Genomic DNA, 15,656 nt, shown 5'->3' with positions numbered 1-15,656 from the left:
CCAAAAGTGCCCTTGAAATAACAAAATGTCAATCAAACACCAGTTCTTCACAACATCTACAGAGCTAAAAATGAATCCTTTTGTTTGGATCTGCTGCCTCTTTGCTTGTTGTTAAGCATGTAATTCCCGTACAGAAACTTTAGGTTCAGTCTTATTTAACACGGGATCCTCTGCTGTGGGAGATTTTTCTTCCACTCTTACCATCTTCCCCTCTCTTTTGTATATGTATGAGTACATTAGCATTGGTGTCTGTGCAGATTTAGACTTTCAGATGTGACCTTTGTTGTCTAAATGTCAGGGAGATTGGCGAGGGAGCCCACAGAGGTAGGGCAAGGCTTACATAATCTGCTCACACTGCATTTCACACACACATATGAAATCACACAAGCACAGAGCAGTAAAAAAAAAAAAAGAAGGAGCTTGTTTTAGGACAATTGTCATATCTCAGCTGTGATGCTCTCTGCATCTCACTGAAAGCCTGGCTTTTAGGAGCGGTGGCTTTTATCAGCATGTATGTGCAGAAAGTGCCCTGGAAATTATTTATGGATTTAAAAATACTGATACAGTGCACTCTTTTTGTGTTATTCTTTTAAACTTATTCTGGGGTCCTTTGATCCCTCCCAAGGCTCTGAGCTGAATGTAAAGACAGAGTGTAGTTGAAGAGGGCTTTTGTGTTGTGTGCGTGTGGGTAGGTGTGTGTAGGTGTTTGTGCATGTGCTGCATAGTTGAGGAGCTGGTGGCTGGTTTGAGACTGAACTCAGTCTCCTTTATGAATTCATTCATGATGTCATTCTCTTTTCCAAATCTGAGACACGGACACCAGGACTTAAGCTCAAGGCCACAATGCACTCATGTGTAATACAATGTTCACAGTAAGTATCACTGAGAAGACCAGATATTGATATGCATGCAAAAAAATAATGATATTATGCATGCACCTGCATCAGAAGGGAACTGGAGCCCTTTTGCGTTGTCACTCAAAACACAAAACTGTTAGCCTAAAAGGAAAAACTTCATGGAAAAACTGTCATGAATACCAAACACTCACCTTCTGTAGGTTTAAAAGGACTTGTGCTTCTTTGAGGAGAATGTCAGCTGCATAAATTCACAGCATTACAGTTTACTGTATTTTCATGCAGCAATACTCCTTAATCAACAAATTAAGATTTTAGTCTTAGACTTCAACTTGCAACTAGGTTTGTTTGTGTTGGTTAAGGATGTAAAAACAATAAGCTGCATTGTTTTAAATGATCTATGTGTATTTAGTAAATTTGAACATCTGAATCCTCAGGATTTGTGAAGCTTGTGCTGACATTTTCATACTTTTTTCCCACCATGGAGTTTTATTGGTTTGAATTCTTTGGCAGTAGCATCATTTCAAGCTATCTATCAATCAATCAATCAATCTTTATTTGTATAGTGCCAATTCATAACAAGTGTTATCGTGAGACACTTAAAAAAAAGAGCAGGTAAAAATAACTTCCTCATTGCTATATTACCAAAACCCACCGTTAGTCTATCATGAGCGTAGCAACATTTTAGCAAAAGTTACAATGGCAAGAAAAACGTCCTTTTTAAGAGGCAGAAATCTTGGTCAAATCCAGGCTCATGATGAAACAGCAATCTACTGAAACTGCGCCAGGATTATCAGCTAACAGTCTCTGTCCATTCAAACAGACCACCATATTCACAACAACCTGCAACTGCACGTTTCACTGCTACACAGAGGGACTACATGGTTCAATTAGATGATCATATGTTGTCAAGCCCATTATTTTGGAATGATATCATTTTTGAGTATGTGTGAGGTTTAGGAAATAGTTGTTCTGGGTTGTTTCTTTAGTGTGTGTTCATCACAGTAGCTCTCTGAGCCCAGGGTGTCACATGACCTGGAAATGAGATACACTGTATTTTTGCAAGCCTGGTTTTTCTGAAGATGATTTCCTGTTCCAGAATGACTGTACAGTGTTTGTTTAGTCTGAAGGACTGCAGAAAGACACCGCCTCTATACCCGAGGTTTGGAGCTGTGTTCTGTTTTTTTTTGCTGCTTTATTACTTCTCTGCTTCTGAGCCCTATGCTTATTTCAGTTTATTTCCTGTTCCACGATCACACATCTATGCATCAGGAGGTGAGTTCTGAAACCACAGTATGATCAGAGCAGCAGCACTAGTTCATTTTGCAGTTTGCTCAAGGGCACCTCAATGGTAGTGCAAATATGAAGATAGTTCACCCTTCCAAAACCTACTGATGGAATCTAGTTAGCAAAAAACAGCTCGCCACCCCCGCTTAATGCTGAATGTAACATCGCCCTGCCTGTGGCTGTCCAGGTGTACATGTGTGCTTGTGTCCTTGCATCAGTATTTAAATCCAACTGTTTTTAAAAAGTGTTCACAAAACACTTAAAGTGCTTTAAGTCTCAGTCTCATTATACACAGTGCTGCCTGGTCATGAATTAAGGAGGGAACTTCAGTGATGTTATAAAGCAATGTTCATCTGCCTAAAAACAGAGTCAGCTCATGTCACCTGATGAAGTCATTACAGCAAGTCATTTTACATTAGTCTCAAAATCTGCTTTTGAGTGATAGGAGTATTTACCAGAACCAACGGTCTAAAGAGAATCCACTGTTCAATATTATACATAATCCATTTCTTTGGGGGGAACCATACTAGTTTTGAAGCAAAGATTCACTGATTCAATTGTTTTCTAATCTGCTTAATTGCAAGTCCCATGCTCGATGGTAAATTTGAGAATGCTTTTGTTGCTGGAAGAGCAGCAACAGTCTGGATTATTGTGATTTAAAAAAAAAAGCTTTTACAATATGCAACTTCAATCCTCCCCTTATTTCAAGAGCAGCATCAGTATTTTAAGCTTGCACAATCTAATCACCACAAAGCTGCTACTGTACATGGTGCCTTTAATTGAAGTTTAACATTTTCAATGGATCTCGTCCTCTTTCTTTCAGGCATTCATACTTTGTGGGAACATTATCAAGTTGAAGCACAGACATATTTTGCCACAGAGTGAAAACAAAAGTATAAAAAATACAATAATTTAGAATCCAACCCCTCAAATATTCAACCTGTGCTATCCTTAAACACATGTGATCTTACAGAGATACTTTTTAAAGCCCGTATATGACACTTGAAGTTGCTGCTGCTTGCATCAGAGCTGTTCGTCCAGAGTGTAAATGTGGTTGATTATCAGATCAACAGGGCACACTGTATCTGATTGATGCCCAGCCACGGACAAAGTGGCAGGGGAGGATGACATTATGCCAATAAAATTATAAGATGGTGATCACTTTGAGAAACGTGCATCCATTATTGTGACATTTATACTCCCTCATCACGGACTGTTAATGATAAATGATAAATCACCAGGGCATGGTGATATTTTTAGCCGGGGTTGGAGATGAATGAGGTTATGATTCTGGCCACGGTGGTCGATGTAGTGAGCGAGGGGCTGACTGAGCCCCTCCCCCGACTGTAGGTGATGGCTGAAGCCGGCAGTCTGGCAGTGGAGCACTCTGATCAGTATTAATGCAGGACCGCCTCTCAGCCTCACAGCCGATCTCTCTGCGGTCCCCACTCACCGGAAGGCAGCTCGGCAGCTGCGGACAGCCTGCGCACAGCTTCTCTCTTGTTTGCTTTCAGGATCTATTGGCCTGAGAGTCGCTCGGTTTTAAGGGAAGAGGAGAAACACCGGCAGGTGTTGACTAGCGGGGAGAAATCGCGGTGCAGACTGATGACGATGATGATGGTGAGGATGATGCATCTCTTCCCGTGCCTTTATGAATTACATCGCGTAGTGTGAAGAGGCGTAGGGGCATCTTTTCTTCATTTCTTGCCTAACTGTAATGGTGGATTGCTCGGTGGCTTTGAGGCTACGTGTCTTGACGGGGGAGCTGAATAGGAGCCGTCAGTGAGAGCGCAGCTCAGCATCGGCCCGCAGCGCTGCGCCATGGCCTTGGATGTCCAGACTTGCGTGGTGTTTTCGGTGATCGCGGTTCTGGTGCTTGTGAACGTGCTGTTGATGTTCATCCTCGGTACTCGTTAATGGATCTGCGCTTGGGGCCCGGTTCGCAGCGCACCACGCTTCCTCACAGGAGAGGAGAGAAAGACAGTGCGCGTTGGTCGAGAGCGGGGACACCCGGCGCTCCATCACGGCTACGCGTTACAATGAATGACGTTGGTACAACATAATGTATTTCTGTTACCCCCTCCCCAATCCTTCGTTATGTCTTGTGTCCTCTCACCGTTTGTGGTAGTTAGTGTTGTCTGGTGGTGGTGATAGTTGTGCGGATACAGATCTGTGATGCTCTTACCTTTTCTGTGGTGACTGGAAAATCATATCTCCGCATATAAACATGTCCCCCCCCTCCCACCTCCCCCTACGTCGATCTTCGTCTCTCCTCCATGTTGTACATTGTTGATTATGCGCATGGATTTAAACCTGTGATTATGAGATTTTTTAGATGAAACCCACAATAACTGATGGTCTTTTTAACAGCGTCTAACTGCTGCGTCAGGACTTGTTTTCCTAATGTGATTCACTGGAGCCACATCCACAATATGGCAGCTAATAGCTGAGCAGTGGCCTCTCCTCAGAAGTAAAAAAGGATATTTGTGTAGCAAATAGCTATGCTAGTGAGAGGTTTGTGATGCTGATCTCAGACTCTGGAGGACCGTTTGTAATCTCAGCTGAACAGTAACCAATTGAAAGCAGGGCTAGGCCTAATAAAGGAGGGCCTCCGTCACTCCAGGTTTCCCCCATTTTAGATGCAGCTAAACTCAGCTCCCATTTCACAGCCCACTATATTCACTTTTCTGCCATTTGCGACATCTCAATGTGGTGACTATATCTCAAGCTGAAATGTTATCACACCTGGCAACTAAATAGTTACTAATAAAAAAATGAACGAGTTAATGTGCATACATCTGACAGCTGAAATGTCTCCCAAGTGAAAAGAGATGTCAGGTGCAGATAAAAAAAAAATCCATATCCCCTTTCTCTTATGCTTTAGTATAATCGAATAAAGGCTTGGAGGCAGGTGTCATGAATGTTGAATGAGTGTCAGAAATAGATATGCTAAAAGCCTGTCCCAGAGCCGGCCATGGCAGTCCTATTAATAGGGATGGTAGGATGAGCAGGTTTTTGAAGATATACTGTGTGTGTGCTCTCTCACACTCTGGGTTAAGTGCTGTGTGAGTCTTGTTAAGTGGTAGATGCTTTTCTGTATGTAGGTAATGTTTTATGAACACAGGCACATCTATCACATGCAGTGGCATGTGGTCTGGTGTTTTCATCACTGAGGCTAAACATTCTATAGCAGGGACCCCCACAGGACTATAAACAGAGCTTCTTAGTATTGTACACTGCGGTGGTTGGGGCTCAGTCGGCTAGCAGCTGCAGATGTGTGCTCACATGTGAGCCTGTTATGTTGCCTGTGTGTAAGAGATAGTCTGGGTGGCTGTTATCTGTAGATCCACTTTGATTCTGTGGCGTGCACACGTCCCCGAGTGTTCACACATTTTGTAATCCCCCCCAGGGCCAGGTGCCTTCTAATAGAGTTCTGTTAAATGCTGTGCAGCCAGAAGTGTCAATGTGCGGATGGTGTGTGTGTATGAGGGAGAACAACAGCGTGCGAGAGGATGTGTGTGTATTTCTCACTGGTTTTTAGGCAGAGCATCTTTGATTGGCTCCCAGACTCGGGGTATAAGTGTATTACATAACAGGGTTGGCAGACACAGGGAGGACGGACTGCGAGACTCGCTCGGTGCGTCAGAAAAAGAGAAGCCTCTTTCTGGAATACAGCACCTTGTTACTCGATATCGCAGGCTCAGCTCATGCAGAGGACTATCACCTCGGCCACTTCTGACAGAGATTAATCTATCATGATTGCATGAACCGGACTTCTCCATGCATACACTCTCTGAACAGTTACATGCCACAAACATGGTAAGGCTAAAAGGCTTGTCTGTGTGTGCGTTTGTGTGTGTGTGCTTGCTCAGGAATGCTGTAGGTGCTTTGGTGCAGATGTGCTTTAGCTGGAGATAGAGGAGGATGTTGGAATGCAGTGGAGCTGCCAGTGCAGTGAATGCTGATGTGTTGTGCTGCAAAGATGATAAAAGGGAGTGAATCGGCTCTCTGTCATTTTATATTTCTTAGCCATGTCTGCGATTGAATGTGAAACCCAGGGCACTGTCTATATGTCCACATGCAGGGAAAGATTTCTCTGCATTCATTTGCATTGACCCAAATACAGGTTTTGCGGTTAAAGGCGACCACTTCGCCCTGTGATCTTTGATGTTGTAACTGCAGTGTAACCAAAATGATGACACGGGGTTGATACAGCCGGTTGGCACTCAGGTGATGATGAGTATTTTGGTAAGACTTGCCTGTGTTTACTTTGTTTGCCTTTTGATCAAGCTAGGTGCGAGGGTAAGCCGAGGGAGGACTTGGGAAGATTGATTATGTAATGTTTTTAATTTATTCAGCATGTAGAAGGGGGTAAAAAGGAATGCACTGTATAGGAGAGGGCAGTGCCGATCTCATCAGAGAGATGGAGGGATGAGGACGAAGGAGGAAAGTGAGCAGGGTGGAACATTGGCTGTGAATGGATCTCTTTCCTGTCTCTCTCCCTTGCTCTTTCTGTCTGTTGCCTATATTACAGCAGATTGATGGGGACTGGAGAGATTGTGCTTGGAGTGAATGGTGCTGAAAATGGAGTGGATGCTGGAGGGTGTGTGTGTGAGTTGGGGGGGGGGGGGGTGGCTGGATTAGGGAGAGCAGACATTACTGTGAAGAAGCGAGAAGCAAGACTGACCTCAGTGGAGAGGCTCATCTGTTCTGAGGGTGCTGTGGCAGGCCGAGGTCCGGATGTCAAATAGTAACGCTCATGGAGAACTGATGTGGCTATTCCACTGATTTTCTTTTGGCTGCAAGTTTGTGTTATAAATTAATGTTATTCTTCTTCCTGAATGAACAAATGATTTTCACATCTTTTTCAGTAGTATTCATTGTTGCTGTTTCCATGGCAGCGTGACACATGTTCCTGCATTAATCCTCCCCTCTTCCTGTAGTGGAGAGCTTTGAGATACATGCTCGAGCTCTTGTTACGCCAGTTCCCAGGCCCATGTGAAAACTGATTGAAGAAACCTACTCAGCGATGTCTTTGATCGTAAACCTGCATGCTGAGGGCCTGCATCATGCACCTCTGCATTTCTCACTGTCATGGAAATAATGTTAGTGCATTCTCTAATGTGATTGGTTCCTCTTTTTCTCAGATCTAATAACAGAGGGCTTTTGCTGCTTCTTCAGCGGTCACTCTCTGTGCGTGTCTGCTCACACATGCACCTAAATTTGGAAATATTCCAGTGCCTCCTGAAGTGTCCTTGCCTCATCCCATCATCTTGTCAATACCAGTGAAGCATCCTCATCTGTCGCCATGACGACGGCTGTTTTTTTTCCATTCCAGGCAAGGGCGTCCCCCCCCCCTGTGCTCACTCCTCTGCCCAGATTGGCTTATATCCCCCGTAGCTGTCTCAGTCAGCCATCGGGGAGGTAGGCTTGTCTACAGGTTGAAGGGGCAACATAGCTGCTGAGTCTGAGAGCTTACATCCTCATGGGGGTTCGGTTGAATGCAAACAACACTAACACACACACACACACACACACACACACACACACACACACACACACACACACACACACACACACACACACACACACACACAGCTGCTGTTTCTTCAAACACACTGCATCAGCATTAGGTGGGACCAGAGTGATGAGGTGCATTTTAAATGGTTGAAGGGATTTGATTTTATGAAAGGCAATGCAGTCTTAAGAGACTATGTCAACAACTAGAACTAGCTTACTTTAGAAAACAACAGTAGCTCAGTGTTATTGAGCAAAAGCCTTAATGAAAGCCAAGAACTAATTTAATGTCCATCCATGTGACGTCCCAGTCTCCGGGCCTTTGATAACTCCTTACCTTGAGCCTAAGCAGCTCCTGTCAGGCTCGGTTAGTGCTGGCTGCGCTGCCCGCAGCCCCGGGGACTGAATGCATGGTTAGCTTCTGACTGGGGACTGCTGATGAGCACTACCTTGGAGGGAGAGCAATCGTAACAAACATTTGGAGCTGTGCCATCCATAGATGCATACAGGGGGTTTAATGTGTCAGGAGTTAAAAGTGTGGCTGCAGGTGTGAGTGCTTCTTTGCGCACGTCTCAGCACAACAAACCTAACTGCCCCATGTGATGGATGGCGTAGATTTTTTTTGGTAGATGGATGATGTCAGACCCAGGTCCCTCGCAGGAACACTGTCCGCTGTCTCGTCCTTTAATGAGAACAACCTTTAGCCTCTCCAGATCCTTTAAAGAATACTGATTATCCGACAGGCCTCCATGCCCCTTCAGGTGATGCCAAACGCAAGCACTTTAGGTATCCCTTTCTTTATGGTAATGCATACAATGGAATATATCTATTTTTAGCGTAGCATAATGTCGACATAATTTATTCATGATGCTCAAATCAATCGAGAATGTTTGATGAGTCATGCTTCCTTGCTCTGTCAAAGACTGTGCTGCAGATTAAATAACAAGCTCTGGTGACAGCTCGAAGGAAAGGAGATTATCCCTTCACATTTGTTTGCTCCTCAGCATTTATATTACATTAACACATGTAATTATTCTAATGTCATAATGGGCCAATTATGGTCCCTGTGTGCACACTGGTGCTGTGTGTATGAATGCTGTGTTGTTTTTCCACTAATAGCTCTGCCTTTTTTGTGTTGTTCAATTTTTGTTGTGCGGTGCTGTGTTCTGTGTCAGCTATTGTGTTGCTCTGTTTGCACTCCCTAAGCTGCTGGTAGGCCCTGGCTTTGAGGGTGTGTATTTGCATCTATTAGTAATCTGAGTGGGTTTAGCAACACGGATTCATACAAATTAAGGCCTAAATAAGGATGAGAACTGAATTTGCAGTGCCTTTCAAAGGTTATTTGAATGCTGTCTTACGTCAGGTGGATCCACAGTTGTTGGTCAGTGATTGCTGTTTTTGTCGTGTCTCCACATCAAAAGCTGCATTTACTGAAAACAAAATAGTAAGATTCCGCTTGTCTTTCCCTCTCGTTTCCCCCAGTTGATAAGTGGAGGTTCAATCGTCAACGCTGAGGCGGTATGGGACCATGTGACCATGGCCGACCGGGAGTTGGCGTTTAAGGCCGGCGACGTCATCAAGGTGCTGGACGCCTCCAACAAAGACTGGTGGTGGGGCCAGATTGATGAGGAAGAAGGATGGTTCCCTGCCAGCTTTGTACGGGTGAGTTAGCTGCTGCCATGGCTGGCCAGCGACCATAGACACAACACAACACCCACGCACACAGAAATGGAGGCACATGAACATATGCACACAAGCTGCCGAATACACACAGGAAAGTGCACAAGAAATTCTGTCACATACGCAAAAAGCACACAAACAAAAACACACTCTTTAATATGCCTGCTCCGCTCACAGATACTCTGTTGAATAAGGCTGTGTTTTAATAATACATAACATTGAGGAGATGAGACAACAGCTAGCTAAGTGCCTTTATCAGGTGTTCAGGGACAATGAGACAGAGATGCTGATGAGCCCCTTTTTTCCAGTTTGGCATTACCTTCAACTGTTAGCCTTGAAAATCAGCATCCCTTCTTCACCTTGTGATTATATAATCTCATAAATATCTGAGCTCAACGAAGCCTACCACACAAGTCTGATTCTTTTAATTAACAAGAAGGCTGAACAAGTGAGCGAGAGTGGTTGTCGTAGGTAGATGCTTCACACAGCCAAGCACCCCCCACAGACACTCCTCATGGCCATTCCCACCTGTCCACCCTTCCATATTCACTTCTTGAGAGGGCAGGGCAGACAGGCTGACTGACTGTCGACCAAAAAGTATCTTTCTGTTCTGTCATTCTCTCTCTCCAAGGTGGAACCCCACCCTCCTCAGCCCCAAACAAAACAGGTTTTCTATATCAACCCCATAGCAACTCCACGGTTCCAAAACACCACGTCAAAGGTGCGTTTTCCCCGCTTCATCCAACCCATCCAGCCTGCCCGCCCACCCGCCCGCTCCAGTCTGTCCACACAACGTGCCCTCGACATTACCAGACATTTAACGTCACCATGACGGCATCACACCATCTTCAGCGGGGTCGATAGAGAGGAAGAACTGATGAGTCAAAAGTAAAATAATGTTAAAAGTCTCCTTAAGGCCACCACTCAAATTCTATAAACATATTTACATAGAAGTAGATGGAATTTTGGAACCATTATCCCTGTTACCATTTATCGTTATCTCGATCATAACCTTGTGAGAGAATATGTTTTCAGTACTCGATTTACTATTGACTCTGACTATTTCTCAGTCTTAATGCTGCGCTAGTAGCTCTCGTCTGCAGTCAGTGCTCTACCACCCGTCACTCTGCTTGTCTGTGGCGCTACATTCCTCATCCTGTGTTTGGCATTCTACCCGTCGGTTCTTTGATGTTCTCTTGGCAAACTGTGTGTCATCAGGTGTTGGGCTGCTGGACATCTGAAACCACACTCACCTGGCCCGTTCTATATGAACAAGAGTAGAATACACAATGTCCTGTGTGTGGATCTTTGTGTGTGTGTGTGTGTGTGTGTGTGTGTGTGTGTGTGTGTGTGTGTGTGTGTTAGTGAGAGCAGAGAAACGTGTTGTTTTGTGTGCAGATGTTTATGCATGCATGTGTGCAGGGAGGGGGCTGGACTTTTTTGAGTCAGACAGCATTGAAGTTGGGTGATGACTATCCTCTGAGTACTAGAAGGTTTTCTTCAAACTCAGAGTTTAACGGTGTGCACCTGCACCTTCTGGACCAACAGGCTTACTCACTGTCCCCACTAAATTAAGCTCTGTGTGTGTCTGTGTGTGAGGTGTGTTTTTATGTATGTGGTGTAGGTGTGTGTGCAGTGTGCTCATAAGGAGTGAGCAGTGCCACTGTTGTTGTTAACATAGTGTGATATGGAAGCCAAAATGTATGTTTACTAACACTCTTTCTGTCATCAGATTTATGCACTTCAAACATGACTGAACACATGTCTTATTCAAGTGCACATGTGTGTGTCGCTCTGTCTGTGTGTGTGTGTGTATGTGTTTGTACTCAGCTGTGGGTAAACCAGGAGGACGGGGGAGCGGAGCCATCAGAGGGGACCAGCGAGGTGCAGAATGGGCACCTGGACCCGACAAATGACTGCCTGTGTCTGGGCTCGCCCCTTCAGAACCGAGACCAGATGAGAGCTAACGTCATCAATGAGATCATGAGCACAGAGAGACACTACATCAAACACCTCAAGGACATCTGTGAGGTACGTAACACGTGCGCACATCCATCAACACATACACACATACGTACACACTGCACGTTAATACAAGAAAGAAAGAGAAATGCTGATGAAATGATTCAACTGAAATGTGTCCATCAGAAGAAGAAGCAGCCCTTTTGATGCTACACAATTCTTTACACTCCCACATTCACACGTTTAAACATGGCATATTTTTACTCCTGATCTCAACACAGTCCAAAAATAATTCTCTCTTTTCTGAGATATGAAAACACAATTTGTCATCTGCACACAGTAGTGGCAGCTGTCACACTCGGACTGATTTGGTCCAGATTCAGTTTTTTTTTTTTTTTTATAGATTATGAATCATGCAGAAGTGGAAAACAAGAATTCCCACCTAATAAAAAATAAACAAAAGCCTTGTAAACGGCTGTATTCTGAGGACTGCCAGCCTTGAATAAAGACTTAAAACATGGCACGCCAAATGTGGAACCTGATTCACAAAGCTGGACACACATTTAGAAAATTGAATCTGATTTTATGGCTTTCACATTAGTTAATGCTCTTTCACCTATTAGTAACAAACACAAATGCATGCACTGTACAGATATAGTATCCTACATGGGTCAGTTTGATCTTTCTAAGGGGACCATAGTGGATCCTCTGACTCTGTTTTATTCTCCAGTCATGCTGCATGGTTCCTGTATTTATAGTATAAAACATGACATAGCAGTATTCAGTTTGATCTACTGCTATCAAGAAGGATAGACCATTACGTTAAGAAATACATCTTATTATATTTCACTGTTTGCATTCTGTGAAGCACTGTGTCGCCTATATATGTCGCGATATAAATACAGATATTATTAGAATGATGATTTTATCGGTTGGAAAATCAATACAGTGCTCATTTCTGTAGGGGAGGCAGTAGCTCAGTCTGTAGGGACTTTGGGTTGGGAACCAGAGGGTCGCTGGTTTAAGTCCCGATGCAGATCAAAATAAGAACATTGGTCTAGTAGCTGGAGAGGTGCCAGGGCATTTCCTGAGTACTGTCGAGCTGCCCTTGAGCAAGGCACCGAACCCCCAACCACTCTCACGTGTAGCAGCCTCACTCTGACATCTCTCCACTAATGTCCACAGGTCCTGTTTGTGCACGTGTGTGTTTCGGGCCTATGTGTGTGAGAAGCATGTCTCTCAATAACAGAGTGTAAACCTGGATTTCCATCAGGGGTTAATAAAGTATTTTGAATTTTAAAAAAAAATGTCATAGCTGTCACAAGATTAACGATCAGAATACCTCTGCATCAAGACTTTTCGGAAGTGGGAAATTCTCAGGTTAAATTCTTGCTTATCTCATCATCTCTCTTTCATCCTCAACACACCCTTTGCCAGTGAAGCGTTGTGTTTAAAAATAGTTGGACTAAAGTGTGAATTTCACCTTCACACCTCCATACTACCCAGCTATTGTAGTACTTCTCAACATGCCAAATACTTTTTTTTTTTTATCTCTGATCACTCGATAGCAGAAATATGCAAAGATGTCTTAAACATCACTTCAAACTTGTCTGATCTAGTTTCAAACTGCGTGTAGTAAGCAGTGAAAAGGAAAGAGTTTAATGACTTAGGACAGCTAATTAGAGGAAACATTGCAGTGCAATCCCTCCGCCTATGAAGTCAAAATGCCTCTAAGCCAATGTTTTCTTGTTGTAGTTGAATACTTGATGACTTTGGAGGCTGTGCTAGTCTCTAAGGATGCTACCATTGAAGAGGCTTCATTCCTTATATAATGTAAAAAGAAAACACAGTGCATAAAAAGTTTCAACTAAAGCAGTCGCTCATTTTAGGAAGATATTTCACACTTTTCGCAAATCAAGGATACTCTAATTTAAAACTACGCCTCCATTTTATTGATTTGCATTGAAGTTGAGCTGAAGGAACAACAAATAAAAAGGCTACGCTTGTTGTGACATTCACAAAAAACAGCAAAGTTTACTAAGAAGTGGAGTGTGAAATAGCCAAAATCGACTTATCACAGCAAATCTTTCCTCGACGTGTCAAAGCTTCAGAGCAGTTAATTAAATACAAGAATCGGACTGACAAATCGGGGCCATGTGTAAATGGATGAAAAAGGAAATAGTTTTTGAACTTAGACAATAGTCAAAGCCTCACAGTAGTTGTAACCAATTTTATTGTAGGGCTACCTGCGCCAGTGCAGGAAGCGTGTGGACATGTTCAATGACGACCAGCTGAAGGTCATCTTTGGGAACATCGAGGACATCTATCGCTTCCAGATGGGATTTGTTCGAGATCTGGAGAAGCAGTACAACACAGAGGATCCCCACCTCTCTGAGATTGGACCATGCTTTTTAGAACATGTGAGTCCTTTTTTTCTTCTTTTTTTTACACTTAAACAAACTTCTCTGTACCTCCTGGCTCTCCTCTGCCCAGCACTTAAAAGACCATTCATTTTATAATGTCCTCTAATCATGCATTCGTTCACTCCTGTGCACTGCAGCAAGATGGTTTTTGGATCTATTCTGAATACTGTAACAACCACTTGGATGCCTGTATGGAGCTGAGCAAACTGATGAGGGATGGCAGGTACCAGCACTTCTTCGAGGCCTGTCGTCTCCTCCAGCAAATGATTGACATCGCCATCGATGGCTTCTTGCTCACCCCTGTCCAGAAAATCTGCAAATATCCACTCCAGCTGGCCGAGCTTCTCAAATACACTGCACAGGAGCACAGGTACTGTACACTCTCTGCTGAGGTCACAATTAATCTGCTGCATGAGGTGCTGTTTGATGGTTGTTGTGAAAAAGAAGCCATTACTGATGCATGGTTGTTTTTAGTGTTTTGATGCAGCACGTTGTTCACTATGCTTCAGCAGCTTCCTGTGAATGTTTTAGAGGACATCATTTCATTGAGGAATCTCAGCATCGTTTATGTAACAGCATTGCAATTAATCTCCAGTGGTCACAGGATCATTGCATAGATCCGTGGCTATAAATAGATTGCAGATTAAATATGAATTTGGGCTTTTGCTGGCAGGTGTACAAGCGTTCTTCACTCACTGCCTGCACAGCACACGAGCTCAGTACACAATACAAACATTTGCAGATGATCGCCGACATCCAGATGTGCAAACTCATGTGTGGGAACCCGCAGAAAAACATAGTGTAAATGATTTAGCGTGCCTCAGCCAGCTTCAGGTCATTCACAAACCATGCGTTCGCAGCCAGAGAGGGACAGGTGCCAGCGAGGCCTGCCAGATCACAGTGTTCCACTGTTGGGAGCTGTGGAGAATCTGCCAGATATAGGCTCACTCTCTGTCACACACACACACAGCATTGTCGCACACACACGTACACACACACACACACATTATCTTTCAAAGTGAGGATTGGATCCGTAGCACATCTAAGCCAGAGGGATAAATCCAGCTCAGTTAGCATAGACGCAGGCAGAGTTAACTGCAGCTAGAGAAAGTGGCTGATTAGAATTAAATAGCAGTGTGTTTTTTTTTTTTTTGACTGGGCTCCAGCAGACTTAGTGCTGTTACTTTAAGTTTATAACCCAAGTGGTTTAATAGGCTACTCTGTATCATTCACTGCAGCAACATTACATGTCTTTAAAAAAAAAAAAGTCTTTTAAAGAGTGGCTCATCTCCAAGAGCTATAACTTTCCCTTTAACACCCGGCAGTGATTATGTGTACATTGTGTTCGCAGTGACTATCGATACGTGGCAGCAGCACTGGCAGTAATGCGGAACGTCACTCAGCAGATCAACGAGAGGAAGAGGAGGCTGGAAAACATCGACAAGATCGCCCAGTGGCAGGCCTCTGTTCTAGACTGGGAGGTTTGTGTGTGTGTGTGTGTGTGTGTGTGTGTGTTGATCTGTTCGGACCATCTGTTTAGCCTAGAGACGGAAAACATTTTGATTTTTACACCTTTAATCTGTCACTAAATGTAGACACTTTTTATACCACCTACTTTAGGAAAGCATCTTATTAAGTGTTTGTGCCTGTCAAATGTCCTCTAGCCTAAATGTCGGTACATTCATAAAGCCTAAACATGTTTTCCTTGCTGTCAGATGACGACACAGGAAGGACAAACATACATTTTACTCAATAAAATCAAGTATATTTAACCTTCATGCTGCTTTGTGAAAACATGGTATTTATTGTTTTCATAAGCTTTTAAAACCTGCAAAGTAATTCCTTAAACTTCTTTTTATTGTCATTATTAAGTTTTCAGACTTTCAGTTGTAGTCATACCCTGCATTAGATGATGACTGCATACTGCACTTAA

General features: G+C 43.6%; 1 protein-coding gene across 4 annotated transcripts in view; it reads left to right on the top strand.

Annotated features, from left to right (window-relative positions):
* The window catches only part of LOC109981043 (rho guanine nucleotide exchange factor 9), a 44,109-nt gene that overhangs the window by 16,149 nt on the left and 12,304 nt on the right, over positions 1 to 15,656 (top strand). Inside the window, exons 6-11 of one of the 4 annotated variants that reach the window (XM_065958796.1) lie at positions 9,141 to 9,320; positions 9,970 to 10,059; positions 11,169 to 11,369; positions 13,541 to 13,720; positions 13,861 to 14,093; positions 15,075 to 15,204. In XM_065958796.1, coding sequence (XP_065814868.1) covers positions 9,141 to 9,320; positions 9,970 to 10,059; positions 11,169 to 11,369; positions 13,541 to 13,720; positions 13,861 to 14,093; positions 15,075 to 15,204 — 1,014 coding nt within the window. Of the gene's footprint in view, positions 1 to 4,052; positions 4,194 to 9,140; positions 9,321 to 9,936; positions 10,060 to 11,168; positions 11,370 to 13,540; positions 13,721 to 13,860; positions 14,094 to 15,074; positions 15,205 to 15,656 lie in introns of those variants that run through there. The other 3 variants (XM_065958798.1, XM_065958799.1, XM_065958797.1) reach the window with 3 other exon arrangements.

Source organism: Labrus bergylta, chromosome 9, assembly GCF_963930695.1.
Source record: "Labrus bergylta chromosome 9, fLabBer1.1, whole genome shotgun sequence".
In the NCBI taxonomy this organism is placed as follows: domain Eukaryota; kingdom Metazoa; phylum Chordata; class Actinopteri; order Labriformes; family Labridae; genus Labrus; species Labrus bergylta.
This window is presented reverse-complemented; position numbering and strand designations above follow the sequence as displayed.